This window comes from Loa loa (assembly GCF_000183805.2).
Source record: "Loa loa unplaced genomic scaffold supercont3.84, whole genome shotgun sequence".
Lineage (NCBI taxonomy): Eukaryota > Metazoa > Nematoda > Chromadorea > Rhabditida > Onchocercidae > Loa > Loa loa.
The window spans coordinates 42,315-60,700 of NW_018108264.1; the positions used below are offsets into that span (position 1 = coordinate 42,315).

The following is an 18,386-nucleotide window of genomic DNA, read 5'->3' on the forward strand; positions in this document are numbered from 1 at the left end:
TCCATAGTGTCATGCAGTCTCAATTCCATCTTTGCAACTATCCAAAATATTCACTGCTATGGAACTGGAGAAAGCTTACCGGGAAGAATGAACAGAAATTGTCCACTATTTTAAAAGAATATCTTGTGACGAAGAAAATCAGCGAAGCATTTTCACTAATTTGCCGATTTTAACAACCTTCAGACAACCTACGCAAAAAGAAGAAAACCATAATGAATAATGGTAGGTTATTGTTGCAAGTAGTGCGTCATTTTTGGCAACAACTGATATGCATGAAAAAAATAGTACAACTATAACAGTTGATAATTTATTATTTTGAACTACTGACAAAAGCAACTCAAGATTTGATTGCTGCTATTTGGAAATTTTGGCATAAATGACCATAAAATAAATGAATGAAAAATAATATACAAAATATAGTTTCCACAAATTGCAACAATAAAAAAATTGAGAATCCTGAAACTTACGGAAAAAAATGGTGCAAATTATAAATAGATCATCGATTTTTAACATATGAAGATCAAAACGAATCGAGCTGATTATCAATTCAGATTAGAGCAATTATTAGTAAAATTACGATAAAAACATAGTTATACCTAACAAAAATTACTTTTCTGTTCATAAATGCGTTTATAGTTATCATCAATCAAGGCATATGCAATTTACATTTAAAGACTATATAAAATTAAAGGAAGCAGATATATGAGACAAATAGAAACAACGATACATGAAATACTAGTGACCACAGGAACAATATCACACGGAATTATAATAACTCATAACTTTTGTCATCTTATTAAAGATGAAACTCAACAATCTAATCCCTCAAACACGACAAATTACACTGGCGTGTGAGAACTTTATTTATAATTCAAATTTCCAATTCATAAAATTGAATGAGTCAAAAAGATAATATACAATAAAGCATCTTTACTGGCATGCTTAGCAATCCAGAATTTTCCTGAACTGTAGTAGAATCGATCTCTTCCGCTCTAAGAGAACCATTAAATAAACCTTTGTATGTTAGTTTGAGAACGACAACACTATGAAATCTGATTCGATTAAGAGAAAATCATAACAAAATGATGTCACTACTTTACTGGCTACCATAAAAGCTCTAAAAATACATAGTTTTATATAATACAGTACAATGAAAACGATGAAGGCTCATTTTGATTTTAAAGAAAATACTGAAACAAAATTCTAGATTCCCATAACAAATGACAAATTTTCGAGTTCGTCATTCCAGTTGACGATAAAGTCCTTCTTCTCAAATTATTTCTCAGCAGAACCACTATCACTTTCAACAATTTGTGCAAGCTGATAATGTTGTTTTCTAAGCTGTGCAAGACGTATCCGTTCGCGTACTAACTTATCTTCCAGCTCCAAAATACGTACTTGGCTTTCCATTTCTTCTTTTTTTGTATCGTGTAGAGTATAATGACTAAAGTCGAGATCTCCTAAAAAAATCCGCTTTAGTTTTCTGATGTAGCAGGGTAAAATTATATCTTTCTCAGCGCATTTTTTATGATTAAGCCAAAAGCAAGACATAGAAATTTCGAAGCTGATACTTCGCCGCTATGTAACCAAATTAGATACTCGCTTGCTATTCACGATATTGGTGAAAATAATTATTGTATTACGCTGTTATGCGCTAAAAATGTTGATAACAAAAATGAAGCACAAGATAATTAAAATCAATCTCAAAAATTATTACTAATATGGCATGAGTTTACTTCTTGATATCTTGAAGGAAAATGTTTTACTGAAACGTCCTCAATAGAACGAAAACTTACTCTGCTCATTCAAGGTAATTTGGGCATTTTTCACCGTAGCAACAATATTTGCAGTACAGGTATTCACTGAACAGGATGCTGCAGAAAGTTCCTTCAGTCGTTGTGATTCACGGTCTGCTTTTACACGAGATGATACAAATAGTTGCGCAGTGCTCGCTGCAATCTCTTGTGATGCAACAATCAAATATTCCAATTTGCCTTGACAAGAAACCACATCATCTGCCCTCTGACTGCAAATGAGAAGTGAGAGATGCAACAACACTAAGTAATATATCAGAAATACATATATTCCTGAAAGTAACTTTACAACATCATTTAAACATCATTGATGGGAAAAAGTTGCTCATTTAAAAATTATTACATCTAGAATTCTAGTAAGAACTATAATAACAAAAGCACACTGTTCCTGTTGCATGCTGAAACGGAATAAGAATTATGCAATAAGTAGTAAGCCCTTCTTAAATTATACAATAGATGACTTACACAAGCACAGTGGCTGCAACTCCGACAGCTCTAGCTGCTGAAAGTAGACCTTCAGTCCACTGATGATTTCGCTTATAAAATTCATTTGGATTAGCCGTATCATGACCAGCAGCAACGATTTCTTCTTGCAATGCGCGACTTTTTGCTACCAGTGTTATTATTGCTGCCATCAATTGGTTACAAGAATCCAAAATTCCTTCGTTAACTTTTAAACTGAAACATAGTTTTACATTCATAAACCATCTGATCATTTTTCAAAATAAGTGAACGAACTAACGATCATTTCATGAACTTACACAGAAAATACGTTGAACATGATGACAATGACCCCTGCCCAAGAAATTTCTAGCCTTTCCACTAGAATACACGAATTCTAAAAATCGCTCACCGTATCCCGGAATCAATGGCTCGACTTTTCTTTTGCATTTCCTCAATCAATTCTACAGCTTTTTGAATCGCTTCATCCATACGTTTCATCTCTTGCTCAAGCTCAGCACCGATCACTTCAGCCGTCATATCACTTGAACCAGCTGGCAAATTGAGACAAATTTCTTCCAACTTTTCCAAAGAACTCTAAAAATGGTATAAAAATAATGAAATAATGAAATGAGTTAAATAGTCATTCTGCTTGTAGAAAGACATCACTTCTAACGACGGTCAATAATTGGAATATTGATAGCATTAACACGTACAGATATGTCAACTTACCTTTAGCTTCAGGAAAGGTTCTTTAATAGACTTCAAACTTGGGTTTCCAACCACTGAATAAGCAGCAACAGCATTAGCTATTACAGCATAGCATTGCTCCTGCACTACTGCAATGCGAACAATGCAAGTAGTAGCAATCAAAAATTCCTTTAATTTAATTAGTGCAGGATCTCTAGGAACAAATGATGTTTAGAAATAAAAAGATATCACGAACTATAATTTGTTAAGTTTCCGAAATTTGATTTCTATTAAATGTACCTTCAAGTTATTTTTCTTTTTCCTCATATTCTAAATCGAACAAAATAAGATATTCACAATCCAAAATGAATTAAATAACCATACTCATTATCAAATGCAAGAATAACAGCAGTGATTATCAACATACTTTGAAAATACTGGATGGAAACAACATTAGCCGCAGCAGCGCTATTCAATAAAACATCTGCAAGATAATGGCCCAAAAAAGTTAAAGTGCGAAATAACTTGTCAGACTGTTCAGCATCAGCTTCATTAATTGCTTTTTCAGTAATCTCGACGATAAAACGAAGAGCCGGTAAAACTAATTCTGAAATTCATTTCACATCTGTCATCAACAGCGAATCTAAAGAATTATGTGTTATACAATGAAACCAACATCAAAAATACTCTAACCTTTCCTCCCACAGATTTTTTCAAACATTCGTAAAAATTTACGACAAAAGATAAATTCATAATAAAATTACTGCCCACAGTGATACTACGATCAATACTATCAATTTAATAATAGTTTCGCAAAATTGTGATAAACAGAAACATTGCCAAGTTAAATAAAACATTTATGATATTGTCAAAAAAGAATAGAAATTGCTTACGACTGGGGTAAGTGATTGATAAAGCATCCTGGAGATCCTCACACAACTGTTTCAAGATTTGTTCATATACTTCACCCAGTGAAGCTGCAATAGTAAAATACATAAGGTGAAAATATGCAGTAATACAATTATCATAGAGGATAGCCGATGCTTGAAAAAGTTATAAAACAGATTGGAGAATAAAAAACAGAAGAAACTGTTATTACAAAATAAGCTTTCCCGGACAGTGTGCAGTTTGACTTTGTTTTTTCTTCCATTTCTAGCATATTCTTGATATTTTCTGCTTTCATTTGTTCTAGTGTCTGCAAAAATCCTGCTTGATTCAACTAAATTCCTTGGTATGAATTGCTTTACCTCTGATCACAAAGCTTGCAAAAGACTGAGGTAAAAGTAATATATTGGTACAGCTAACCGTGGCGTACACATCTTTTTCTACAATTTCTAAATCTTCCGCATCAGCCCTACTATAGGTCATTTTAGCAATCTTAAGTCATCCGTGAATTTTATCGTTTTCAACTTTTTCACTCTAGAAAACTTCATGGTCTGGTCTTGCTCTAGATATAAGTTTAAATAATGTAGCATTTAACAGCAATCAGCCAAAAAATTATTGGGCAAACAAATATTCCTTTGAAACAACTTTGTCGAACCTCAATTAATTGTTACCTTCAAGGATCGAATTTTCTGTTCTAATTCCAAATATTCCTCTCGATATTTTGATAGATTTTATTTTCAAACAATCTGATATTGCTTACTATTACTATGTTATATTGCTTACTACTACTATGTCATTATTTTTGAGTTCTTATCCAAATAGAAAAGGAAATTAGGTGACTTGATATTAAAAATATTCGCATTCAACATACTGAATGGTAAAGAACGAATGGTGGAAAAAACAAATAAATAAACGCTCTATCTGTCAAAATCATGTACATATAAACAGCTGCCAAGTTTTACGTGTTCATTTGATTTATCCTAATCATCAGTAACTTTATCAATACTTTTTGATCTACAATATACCTGGTTCAGTTCCTGAACTTCATCATCTCGTTCAGCTACCCTTCTTTGGAAGCTATTGACAACAGTATTAGCATCTTGCATTTTTTCTTCTATAACTACTCTTTCTTGTTCCAGTTCTGTCACCTTCTTTTCCAAATTTGAAATGGTTTCTTCACTAGTTTGCTTCTCCATTTGACAGGATGTTAATTCCTTCTGAGCTTCGGAAAGCTTCGTGAGTGCCTAAAAATTCTCTAGTCAGCAGAAAAAAAGGGAAGTTATGGTTGGATTAGCACGCTACATAGGTGTGAAGTTGATATTTCTTGACTAAATGCTCTGAAAAAAAAAGGAAAAAAAAAATGAAAATATCAATTACGCATAAACACAAAAGCAAACCTCAATGTGCTCCTGCCGCAAGTTAGTATAAGCGCTCTTCATTTTCTGATAATTAAGTTCATTGCTTTGAGCTTTTTGTTCAGCTTCAAGTAGACGAGCTTCATCGGTTGCCTGCTGTCCCCTCGCTATGGTTAACTGCCGTAATCTATCGACTTCGCCCTAAATTTCGAAACGTAAAATTACGAAAAATATTAAGCATAGAAAATTAGTTTGAAAAAATGCGCGAAGTAATAATAACAAACAAATATTCATATGCACCTTCATTTCATCCAGTGTATGCTTGTAATGATCATTTTCCTGCTGAGCTTGCACTAAACGTTTTTCATACTGTTCAATACGAGCACGTGCCTTAAATAACGTCGTAAGTGCAATTTTTAAAGTAAAACAAAATGATTGCAAAGTAAAGAGAAATCTCTAAAAGCAGTAAGTCCAAGTCAAAGTTCCAGCGAAAACTAACTGTAGTAGAAGAAAAAACAGACCAGTTGGGTAAAAAAATCTTTAAACGTCAAACACACCTCGTTCATAAGCCTTTCATTATGGTAACGCGTGTCTTCCACATCCCGCCTTAAAGCTTCAATTATCGCATCTCTGAAATTACGACATATTCAAGAAGAAAGAAGAAACCAATGATAAAATTAAAAAGAATACGATAAGGAAACCTGGTAAATGAAACTCAAAGTGAGAAAAATAAAGTCCTAATACTGCAACGGTGTAGTACCGCAGAGAAGTAGCACAATAATTACTTTGAGTCCATATGACCAGAACTATTCTGGAACCCAGTCTCTACAGCATCGATTAAACTTTCCTCAGCTACAGATCGTTCATCAGGAGGGGTATCCGCTTCACTAACGCTATCACCATGAAGATAAGCATTTGGTGTTTGATAACTTTCCAATTCAGACGCCTAAAATTTTTCTGAATTGCCTTTAAGAAGACATCTCGAAATAGTCGTAAAATTAAAAATCCGAAACTGAAAAGTGAATAAGTCGAGGGCGAAATAAATATGCTACCTGAAGGAAATTAGGGGGATATGTTGGCAATTTTGGGATTGAGACTAGGAACTTGAAATACTGTAAATTTGTTGAAGTTTCATAAAACTCTTTCGTTTGCCGAAAAATCGAATTGAATCGACTTCTGTGACCAAGTAATGCATCTGGAGGCAATTCTAAAAAGTTTAAAGGCTGGAAATGTGTCAGGACGTAATGACTGAAACAAAATCGCAAATATTAAGAGACGCAAAAAATAACCTAAGAAAGAAGGGCGTGTCGCACTCTTGAAGATGTGAACTAAGTACCAGTCCAAGCTAGGTGAAGGAACTGCCAAAAACAAAAGCCTGTTCTGATCAAAACTACCAGAGATCCTATTTTCAAAGTACTATATAGAAACTTCAAAAAAGTTTGTTTTTCTGCTAACTTGTCATGCGTACTACACGAATAGAAAATAGCACTTACTTGAGTGCAGCTTGAAAATTAATTTCACCAGATGATCATAGAATTTGCTTGTATCAAGAATTATGAGTATTAATGGTGATAACATGCATTGTCCTTGAGGGACCAAGGAGCTCCAATTAACAGTGTCCACTTTTCTGAGAACTAAAATGATACAAGTTTCGAGCATAATACTTTGACTTCTAATCAGACAATAGAGTTCATTTAAAAAAGAATTACCGGCTGCCTGCAAAGCTAGCAAATCATCCATCTGATCTAACATTTCAACTGAAAGCTCAAACGATTGGTTCACATCGGCATTTGCTAAAGCTTGAACTTGATTGGCGCTTAGTCTTAAATTCCCCGGTACAGAATGATTCTGAAAGGAACATAAATTCGGGATTTTTAAAGAAACTAAGAATTCCGAAGTATGCATGAACGAAAGTCTACACGAAAAACAAATGATCGAAAAACAAAAGATGCTAACCCGGTTGTGAAATTCGAGACGGTTAACGAGCATTTTACAATAAGAAGAATTAGGCCGACCATAATCGGAATTCTCAAGATGATACCAAAAGTTTCCCAGTGCTTCGATACGGGTTTTATATCGAATAGATTCTTCTAGCACTTTGCGATGACCATCCTGGATTAGCTGCAAAAAGCGTAAACCGACACAATATTGTCAGGGCAAGTTAACATTTATAGATCTATAAAAGGTCAGCTAATTCAAAATATAAGCAAATTCCTTTTTAGTAATGTATCATCTATTGGAATTCCTGACCACTGTTGCAAAAAACTGAAAAGCAAAGATTGTTATGGCTCTGAAATATCTACTACTGCGTGCTGAAATATAAAATAATTAACTGAAAATAGTGAAAACTGCAGATAGTGCCATTCGTATTGCTTACGGATTATTCAACCTTTACACAAAAGTTAAATTTCTAATACAATCCTAATAAATTTTCCCAATACCAATGGTAGGAGTCCTAAAAAAATTGATGAAGAATAGACTGCAATTCATGTATTGGAAATTTTTTAAGTTGGGAATCTATTTTAAGTTTGGAAATCTTTAAGTTGGAAATCTATTCTACACCTTGTGAAGCAAATGACAAAATTTCCAACTAATGACTGGATTTTTTTCCAGCTGAATGCGTGAAATACAACTCCAAAATAATGCACAAGATTTCTCTTTATGCGTCCCAACGATCACTTGCCGTGCGTGTTTGTGCTTTAACGGTGCTTCATTTTTGTTTAACGCTTTATGTACCGATACAATCTGAAAGCATAAAATCAGGTAAATAGACAACGACGAGAACAAGTGAACAATAAGTAACGACATGTCAGTTTCGCAGTAACTTCGTTTCAATTTTCTAATGGAATCCAACGAAAATTTCATAAATGACTGAGTTAAAATTTAAATTCTCACTGCTGCAATTGGAAAAAAAAACCGACGGTTCAAAGTTGGAAAGCATTTTGTATTGTTCCTTAGTGCATGAAATTTACTGAAATATCAGCAAAAACCTTTCGTCCCTTTTTACTTTTTCAATTCACCTACGACATCTCTCCGCAGGAGTGCATTTTCATAATGTCATTCAAGTTCATTTTTGATAAACTACAAATGGCTGTATCATGAAGAAAATTGGTTAATACATTTCAAACCACCTATCTGTACTGCTAAATAATCTTGAGACTTCACGTCTTTACCTGAATAAAATGGTTTCAGCTTAAACTTCAACAACTATTCGCAAACAACCTCGGAAGAATGATCTGGCCGGCAACTGGTGCGTCAATCGTTGTCTAATCTTCCAGAAAAAATACGTAAGACTTTTGTTTTTTACCTGATGCTTGATGGATGCTTCTCGATCATCACCCAAGACGACAGATTTTAATGACATCTTCTACTATGCAATACACTATTTGCTAATTTGCAAATTCACCCACAAACTCAATTCCAACTCCTACAACGATTCATTATTGTCAGTATTTGAATATTTTGTTCAAAAAATATGTAAAAGTTACCAGTTATCAAAGATTCATTGAAATATATTGTTAAATGTCAAATACTGAAACCATGAAATCCGGAATCGATGCGAGAATAAAAAAAAAAATCATATAAGTTGTCGGTAGTTGTTCACATGAAAATTTACATCATTACTTGATGACACGAAACTGGAAATGACCCTTTTCACGAACCTCACAAATCGGCACAGTACCACAATTTCCCCGTCCCCTCCCCTATTACTTCCGGTCATTGGAATACCAGAGTATTCCCTTCGCGATATGATAATGTAGATGACAAGAAGAATGAGATAAATAATCTAGAATTCATTCGTGAACAAAAATCTCGAAGAAAATATAAGTTCATGCGAACGGTGAGACGAATGATGGATGACACGTGGTTTCTATATCAAGTACCATAATATATCATCCCTTCAACATCACTCCAGAACATTCCCGATCATTCTTCTTTATTCCAGGAAGATAAATGTCCCCAGTTATCAATAAAAAGTTGCAGAAGAACGATTAAATCATCCAATTGCCAACAATTCGGTGACAGCGGGTGAGCCTCACTATGCCACATTGCCAGCTCCTCATACAACATGTGCGCACATGGGTATATGTCTATGCACACACGCACACATACACACACATACACACGCATACACAGGCATGTATACACGCATATACAAACACATACGACACACACACACGCACACACACACACACACACACATACAACATGCATGCTCAAATACACAAACATATATATACATATATATACGTCACACGTCCGTATACAAATCTATGCGTAAGCACACGTCGTTAATTCGTTAACATGTGTACTCACGTATATGGACACGTATAAATGTATGGACATAATCATACACTCCCATCTATAACGTTCCGTTAAAAATTTGTAGGGAATTTTTTTAGATATTTAATTAACAAATTTGATAAAGGAAGAAAAAATTGAAAGTGCCACATCAGAACGTTTCATACGTGACGATCCGATAATCCGGATCCATCAATAGTTGCTCACTTCCCGAAGGAAACTGATTGGGAGCATACGTCAATGTCACATGCACGGATGCATCCAGACAGTCACAAACATAGATATTAGGAGCAAAGGTATGTCACATACATTCATGTCGACATGCATTGACATTCATCACATACATGCATGCATATACAATACATATATTATCTTTGTTGCATATCTAAGTTGACGAATAACCTATAAGTAACCTATACTTATACAAAACCTATACAGTAACCTATACAAGTAGCTTCAATTTTTGCATTTTTCAAGTAGTAGGAAATTTCTTTTTTTCTCTTTTTATTTTCTTTTCTTACCTATAAAATTCTGCATTCTTGATTAATTTTCCTCAATTTTACTGCTACTTTTAATTTTATGAATCGGAAGGCAATGTATATTGTGTGGGTGGTTTGCTTCAAAAATACAATACTTTTATGCATGCATTAGTTGCTACATACTTTCCCGTTTCATTTTACATTTAATAATTTATTTACTTACTTTTCACTTAATAATCCATTTACTTACTTACTTAATTTAATTATCCATTTACATCTTCCCACATTTTATTCATTTAAATTATGTTTTCCTTATTTCCCGCTTGCTTGTCTTATGCGTGGTTAGTTGAGTTATTTATTTTAGATATATTAATTATTGTTATTGATTATTAATTATTTAACTTGCTTACTCTCTGTTGTTATACTATTTTTTCCTTTTTTTTCTAAAGTTATTTTTTTGCAAATATCAGTAAATCTCTGAAAATGACATTCAGTTAGATGCAAAACTGATCCGTAAACCTTTCCGTCAAAACCATAAACTGTCTGCTGATCAGAAAATGTACGTTACGTTAAAATAATCTGATCGTTCTGATCACTGTGAACACTTACCAACAGATAAAGTCTCCAGAAAACTCCACGTGAGTAGCGTGAATAACGTGATGTTGTGTTAATATATCAAATTACAGAGATGTGGGAACTGTAACTCTCTCGAATATCCTGATGATAACGGGAACAGCGAATGAAGGAGAAATGTAAATAGAGGTAGAGAAGTAATTTTTTTTTAAAATAGTTTGATGAATATTTAAATCTTTCATCGATATCGATAGCATCGTTGCATACTTTAATTTAAATTTGAATTCAAGTTAATTAAATGATAGAAAGAAAAGGAATATCACCTTTCATAAAGTTAGATATTTCTCTCTTTTTCTCATTTATTGAATCGAATTTTAAGAATTTCCATTCCAAAAAAGATATTATGCAAATTATTTCGATGAGTACAAAAGGAAAAGGTTAGGGAGAGAATAAATTATGTTTCTTAGATCATTTTTGATTATGGTTATCTGGTTACTGCCTGTTGTGATTGTGAACACTGTACAAACCGGTTTCGCCTCTAGCTCTTTATCGTATCATCCGGATTACAGTAGACTATCCATTTTTAATTTAGTATGCATTTTTAAGATAATCTATTTAAAAATATGTTCCGTTTAGGATTAGTCATTTCAAGCATTTCAAGGAAAAATAAATTAAAATTCCTCAAAGCAATATTTTTGCTTCTATTTTTTCAAACTGAAGTGTGGTATTTGTTACTTACATCCTTGGCTTATTTCTCCATTTTGGCTTGGATCTATTTCTTATCTTTCCCTTACATTCTTCTTTGAACTTAGAGCCCTAGATCAGAAGACCAAAAGAAGTGCAAAAATGAGTCAAACTTTTATAATGTTTTGGAAATTCGAAGATAAATCCCAAAAAGTGTAACCATATTTATTGGTTTTTAAAATTAATGTGACTTTCACACTACCAACAGTTAATTCCACCCTTAAATAATTAATCATATTTAGCAAATACTATAATGACATTCTTTCATACCGTTCAGGCTTGTCACCGCCATTAACATTAAGTTGACATCTGAAATGTCAACATTCATTGCTTACTTCCCACCAGTAATAATGTCGGATTATTTTCTCCAGTATAATTATTACACATGCTAATGAACCCAATATGATTACCTATAGCAGGATTTCATTGCCAATAATTTTAATGATCCTTCCTTCTCCAATTGATTTGAAAGTTTTTCTGCAAATTATTTTGCTATTCACTTTAAAGGAAATCATTAAAATTATTGGCAATAAAATCCCATTACAGGTAATCATATTGGGTGCATTAGTAAGTGTAATAATTATGTTGTTTGCAATTATTCTCCTATTTTTAATGAGGCCAAAAATATTAACGTTGGAAGAAGATAAGCAAATGCCACGAATTCCGTTGGATGATGAAAAACGATTAAATAAATCATTATTTGTGAAAGTATGACATTTCTATTTTTAGATAATGAAGTATTTTAGTTTAGCAAATTTTTTGGACAAAACTTTTGTATATTTTTAGTTTTTAATTTTCAACATTAAATTATGTTTTATTAGTTTTATAAAATGTTCCTTTCTTGGGATGAAAATGTTCTGAAATTAGTGTTTAATTTTGGCCAAGAATTTTTCACCAAATTTATGATTGAAACATTTTAGTTATAGAAATTCGCGGCATTTCCATTGGTTAAAAAGCTTTCAACATTAATCATACAAATTTAATCCAAAATTTTCAGCTAATTTATGGAAATAATTAATGTTTTGGTAAAAAATATTATAATTGTATCTAAGATGAGAGAGTAAAATGTAAAAATTGTAGAAAACTCAGGAACTAGAAAAAGTTTGGCAGTTCTATCCAATTCATATAAGTGATACTTTAACAAATTCCAAAACTGGTGAAGAACAGACGCTTACACAAATTATTGATACTGATGATTATCTCAAAACTGTAATTTTTTTTTCCTTTTAAATTATATTCGTAAAAGGAACTTGTGTCCTTCCATTTTTTTAAGCATTTTACATGAAAAAATTGTTATCAATTTTCTTCAAGTTGACAAGAGATGAAAAATTTCTGCTTGTATATTCCGCTCTAATGACTATAGAATTAACGAATGTCAAGACTAAGCTAATGGACGAATAAAATAGTATTTTGATGGAAAGAGCAAAATTTCAGATTTCATCGTTGGTTCTTTGGTAAGGTTTTTTGAAAGTATATCTTCAATGGAATGATAAATGAATTACAGATACCAGAATTACCATCACATATGACACATATCGAAGGAGGACAACCAGTTGTGTTCCATTTTAAAGAAAAAAACCGGAAACAGCTATTTTACCGGTTTATCTTATGACAGAAGATGAAAATGAATTCATGCCAACAGCAACATTGTTAAAGTTTTCTAAATCGGAAAGAAATGAAAGGAAAGGAAGACCGCTTATAACGGGAACTAAAATACAGACAACACAAACTTCATCCACTAAAGAAGACTCGGTGACGAGATCACCGCTATTATCATCATCATTATCATCTATCAAAAAGATAGATAATGGGAAAAATGCACCACCAATAATGACATTAGAAGGAAATAAATCCAAAAAAGCAACTACTTCAACTAAATCTGCCCATCAGGGTTGTTGCTATTTTTACATTGTCTTATGATATTTGATAATATCACGATAATCATGAGAAAATATCAAGATAAGCATTTAATACATACCAAGATCTGAGAATGTCGGGATGATAATTATTCCGCAGAAATATTTCTACTAGATTTTGGATGGTATACGATGATATGCGTGAACAGTATTAGTAAAAATTTGATTATTGGAAAAATTGTAAGCATTAATCATTTTCAAATGAAAAATGACAAAAAATTTGAAGTGAATTTTTTTTAAAGTTTTTTTTAAATTCAAGGGAATAAAGCAATTGGAATAAAATTACCAGCTAAATTGCTACCAATACCGCCACAATCATCATCATCATCATTATCATCATCATCATCGTCATAATCGTCGCCATAAGTAGCAACAACTGAATGAGCACCAGCAGCCGTCGTATTATGTGGAAAATATGACATCACTCACCGATGTATAGAAATTGATAAATGATGACAATACTGGCTTTTGAAATAATTAAAGCGAAATTAAATTAATTATAATATGCTTATATGTTTTCCACATTTAAATGTTGAAATTTGGAAAATGAAGCATGATGATGTTATTGTGATGTAAAGATAAAAATAAAGTTTCTAAGGTATTGATCTTATTCAACAATTTTTCTTACTAATCAATCTTACGAAAAGTTTAACTTATGATCAGAATTCTCGACAAGAATAAATCAATAATATGAATAATCAACAATTTCCTTTTTGGTTCATTTGCTTATTTACTGCAAATAAAGTTACGTTGTATAGTTTATTTCATCCTTTTAAATGTTTCTTTTGCCTATTTCAATTCTTATTGTTCATCTTTCTAACTGATTACTACCACAACTTTAACTGTAATTTTATATTCGAAATGCAAGAATTAAGTTCCAAGTTTTGCATTATGTAGAACATTGGGGGCATTAAAAAAGCATTAAAAAAGAACAATTTCCTTGTTGTTCTTAAGATTGATGAATTTTATGTAAAATCAATTATCGGCAAGTAATAAGTTAATTAATTAGTTATAATTTAAGCCATAACTTGTAGTTTCCTATAATTTAATTATAGTCTAATCATGACTATGATTGGTTGCAATAAGTTAGTAAAGTAATAATAATAAGTAATAAGTAGTAAAATGCCAACAAATGATTAGTTGCGCAAAGTAATTTGAAGAAAAATAACCATAATTAGTATGTTTGTGAAGTATTGCAGCTTTGTCGTTTGAATTTATCGAGTGACATTTATCATTAACGAAATTTATCACTTATCAAGTACTGATTACTGATATCGCAAAAGAGTTTTTTTATAGTGATATTGGAAATCGAAGACGAAAAGTGGTAATATGTTACAGTAATATTTGTAAGTCGCTACAGTAATATAGAGAATAGGTGTTGTTACGGTACCATCCGAGCGATATTTTCTTTCGACCGTTATAATTACTATGACATGCTGACACCATGCATCACACATGCATTTGCATTTCTGTTTTTTCTTTTTTTTTGCTAAATGCTTCCCCTATTCTTTTTTTGCTTGTATTTACTGCTTAGAAAGATATTTCCAGCACTACAGTAATGCACAGTGTGTTTCAATTAGGAAGTCATACGATAGCATGCATATTCATGCATGCAGGGAATTCTCATTGTTAGCATTTTTATGAATATTTTTAAAGAATCATTTTTTAAAACATCGTTTAATTTTTTTCTGAAGGGAAAAAAAAGTAAAGAATTGTTTGTTTTTCTTTTTTTTTCTCATTAAAAAATAAAAAAGCAGAAAATTGTTTTTTTTTGAAAAAAAAAATTATTGCAAATAATCGATCATCAAAAGTTTTGTTTCACCATAGCTAGCAGTTTATAAATATCTGTCGTGTCATTTATTTTAATTAATCACTAATTATTACTCAATGTATACTTCAACGGCATAATTGCTTTATCCATCACATTGCTTTATTTTCTATTTGATTAGTTATTGCTATCGATGATTATAGTAAATGGTTCCATCAACAATTTATTAATATCTGCTAGCTTACTTTAATTTTTTTTAATTTTATTTTTTATCTTTTTTTATGAATTTTATAATAAATTTTCGAAAGAAATTTAATTTACAAATGTTTTTTCCCAGTATTTTTTTGCTTTATTGTTTTTTTCGTTTTTTTTTTTTGTAGAAATCTCATTAAACGCAATAATATTAATAGCAATGTTAAAAATCATTAAATATTTCCGTTTAAATTTATCATTTGCTTATTTTTTATTCAAATTAAAAAAAGGATTCAAAGTATTAACAAAGCTTTTGAAATATTTTATGCCAAAATTTTTCTCAATAAAATAAAGTAAAACATATGCAAATAAAATGGAAATTCAAAAATTTTGACTCTGAACTCAAAAATTAATTATTTGAGTACAAACAATTCCTCTTGTGCTAATCCCCTGCAAGTGGATGTAATTATATTCTACCAAAATACAAAAAGTGTATGAATTGATTTTTGCATTTGTGTATTGCAGCATGAAAATGTTTTGCAGTAACAAAACATCAAATTTAAAATTTAATCCAAATTTAAAACTATTTAAGTTAAAATAGCATTTAACCAAACTTTTCAGAATTCCTAATCTCATTGAATACAGATTTTCCATTTTTTTTCTTCCTTCTGCCTTCTCATTATTACTTTTGAGGTATATTTGGCAATTTGTAAAACTATTTGGTCCCTTCATATATGCTGGTTAGTGTTAAAACATAACTTTATCTAATGCAGCAAATAAATATTTTAGGAAATATTTAATGCATCAAATTTAATTCATCCCCCAACCTTATTAACTCTTATAAAAAAAAAGAACTAAGTTCATCAATTTAATTTAAAAGTATTTAATAACTGATAAAAGGAAATTAATTCCTAATTAAAAAAAGACTCAGAAAATAATTCGTTGTCCATTAAAAATCTAAATACACAATTCACTTTGAAAATTGTCTATTGTACTTTTAAAAAAATTTCTTCTCGGAAAATTAAAAAAAAAGTTTTTCCAAACGAGATTTTTTGTCTACTTTTTAAAAATTAAAAAAAGTTCAATGAATTAATAGAAAATACAAATTATGCTTCAAAAGCTATGGCTAGACCAAAAATTAAACTTTTTTATTCCATTTTGCTTTAAAAAAAAAATCTCAAACTAAAAAAGAGAAATAATAACTTCTTCTTTCATCAACACAAAACAAAAAAAAATTGTTTATGCATTTTCAAATAGCACTAATATTAGGAAAAAAAAAGTGTTTTTCCTCTTTCTCTGATAGAAAAGTGTTGAAAACAGAAGGTATGGAATAGATAAATAGCAATTCGTTTTCTCTGATAAGAAAAATATTTTTGTTAATGCTTTTTAAAATAGCAATGAAATGTGAAAAAGCAATAGAACAGAGCAATGGGTGGTAAAAAAAAAAAAGAAAAAAACCAATCATAGTTTTCGTTGTAGGAAAATTAAATGTAAATGAAATTACTTGCAAACAGCAATTTATAAATGGCAATGAAAAGTTTGGGAATAAGGAACTAATATTTATTACTCAAACTCTTTTGAGAGGTAAAGCATTTCCTTTTCATCCCGTTCATTTGAGAACTTTTTAGTCGCTTTTTATTTTACTAATTAATAACTTGCTCGTAATTCAAAGTATGTATCCTTTTAAAATTAAAATTTCGAGTAAAGTTTTAATAAACTTTTAATAATGCAAACAGGTATCGTTTCCGAAAATTTAAATTTTGAATTGGAATTTTTGTTTGTATGAAAGAAAAAACCGATTATATGAAAATTATCAAAGACATTGCTATTTTGCTAAACTGGATACATCCTGGAAGTCCAATGCAATAAAAATTTCTCCTTCATATTCTATCATCACCTCCCATTATTCATTTTGAATTATTACTTTTTTTTCATGATAATTTACTTTTCTTTGGTTTTCGATTCTTCATTAATGATTCGGTGATTTGCAATTCATTGTGTTTTTTGTTGTTTTGTTAAAATAAACAAGAGAAAAATTAGGATGGATGAATATTTTAAGAATAAAACTTTCGAATAGAAATACAAATAAATTCTAGTCCTAGAAAGAGGTTTACCGAATTTCTGCTTAAAAAAAATGAATGAATTTTGATACAAATTTGTTAAGTTTTCTCGTTTTCATAAATAAATGAACAACAACAACAACAACAATAACAAACAACAACAACAACAAACAATAACAACAACAGGTAACACCACAACGATAACAACAACAACAACAATGATAACAACAACGACAGCAACAACAACAACAACAACAATAAGCAAAAGACAAACAATAAAGGTAAAGGAAAACGAAGGATGAAATTATATGTAGCATTACTTTTAATGTTATGCAATAGGAAGAGAATTTAATGTTACTGTATTCATTAAAACAATTACAATAAAGTAGCTCATTAATCAAAACGACGGCAATAAAGTAGTAGTAGGAGAGAGAGAAGGAGAGAGAGAGAGAGAGGGAAAAAAAAGAAAGTTATGTAATATCATTGATTAGATGTTAATTGTCTTGTACAGTAAGAAAGCATATTGCAGTCATTTTAACTCATTCATGAAACTTTACGATTGTTCTTCCTTTATTTAAATTAATTGAATTACAGTGAGAAAATGACGAAGGACTTATTTGCGAAATGTTATTTGCACAGATAATATTTTGGGGAACTAATTAATTATTTCATTAATGTCTTTACAGTATAACTATAATCATACTGTAATAAATGCCTGTTATTTTATTGTTATCGTTATTATTACTGCTACTACTGCCATACCTGATCACTGTAGAAGGTAAAAAAGAATTGTTTCAGTTTAATTTTATAAATTGTTAAATATTGAAATAACGCAAAAGGATTTGTGCAAATTTTCATTTCAATTCACTTTTTCTTAAATTCATTTTTTTCCCACTTTATTTGAGTTCAACATTAGATTTAATATTACAATTTGCTTGTCCCACTAATTACCAATGATAATTTAAGCCTAGTTTTAACAGAATATCAGTGGCAATCAACAATTCAAAGTTAATTGCTCAGTGAAAAGTTAGCAGTAATTAATGTTGGGCCCATTATAGTGATAAATTGCAGTAAATAGTATGAATCACAGAAGACATATATATATATATATATATATATATATATATATATATATATATATATATATATATATATATATATATATAT

The 18,386-nt window shown here is 30.8% G+C and overlaps 5 protein-coding genes across 5 annotated transcripts; 3 read left to right on the plus strand and 2 right to left on the minus strand.

The window, feature by feature from the left end:
* Window positions 1-1,275: 1,275 nt before the first annotated feature.
* On the minus strand, window positions 1,276-8,667 carry LOAG_06138 (hypothetical protein; the record flags this gene model as incomplete). Its single annotated transcript, XM_003141674.2, has 19 exons — window positions 8,493-8,667; window positions 7,748-7,930; window positions 7,142-7,306; window positions 6,895-7,033; window positions 6,679-6,819; window positions 6,238-6,392; window positions 5,971-6,131; window positions 5,743-5,815; window positions 5,486-5,575; window positions 5,228-5,386; window positions 4,856-5,074; window positions 4,193-4,322; window positions 3,839-3,922; window positions 3,373-3,552; window positions 2,988-3,094; window positions 2,668-2,852; window positions 2,280-2,492; window positions 1,797-2,026; window positions 1,276-1,460 (listed from the first exon to the last, which is right to left on the minus strand). The coding sequence occupies exons 1-19, from the start codon at window positions 8,547-8,549 to the stop codon at window positions 1,276-1,278; spliced, it is 2,856 nt and encodes a 951-aa protein (XP_003141722.1). The 5' UTR covers window positions 8,550-8,667.
* A 375-nt stretch (window positions 8,668-9,042) lies between these two features.
* Window positions 9,043-9,489, plus strand: LOAG_06139 (hypothetical protein; the record flags this gene model as incomplete). Its single annotated transcript, XM_003141675.1, has 2 exons — window positions 9,043-9,052; window positions 9,170-9,489. The coding sequence occupies 2 exons, from the start codon at window positions 9,043-9,045 to the stop codon at window positions 9,487-9,489; spliced, it is 330 nt and encodes a 109-aa protein (XP_003141723.1).
* Window positions 9,490-12,891: 3,402 nt separating this feature from the next.
* On the plus strand, window positions 12,892-13,203 carry LOAG_17502 (hypothetical protein; the record flags this gene model as incomplete). The annotated part of the gene is made up of 1 exon (XM_020450164.1): window positions 12,892-13,203. The coding sequence occupies one exon, from the start codon at window positions 12,892-12,894 to the stop codon at window positions 13,201-13,203; it is 312 nt and encodes a 103-aa protein (XP_020306198.1).
* A 250-nt stretch (window positions 13,204-13,453) lies between these two features.
* Window positions 13,454-13,621, minus strand: LOAG_06140 (hypothetical protein; the record flags this gene model as incomplete). Its single annotated transcript, XM_003141676.2, has 1 exon — window positions 13,454-13,621. The coding sequence occupies one exon, from the start codon at window positions 13,619-13,621 to the stop codon at window positions 13,454-13,456; it is 168 nt and encodes a 55-aa protein (XP_003141724.2).
* A 3,723-nt stretch (window positions 13,622-17,344) lies between these two features.
* LOAG_06141 (hypothetical protein) lies at window positions 17,345-17,521 on the plus strand (the record flags this gene model as incomplete). Its single annotated transcript, XM_003141677.2, has 1 exon — window positions 17,345-17,521. One exon carries the CDS (start codon window positions 17,345-17,347, stop codon window positions 17,519-17,521), a length of 177 nt encoding a protein of 58 aa, XP_003141725.2.
* Window positions 17,522-18,386: the final 865 nt, after the last annotated feature.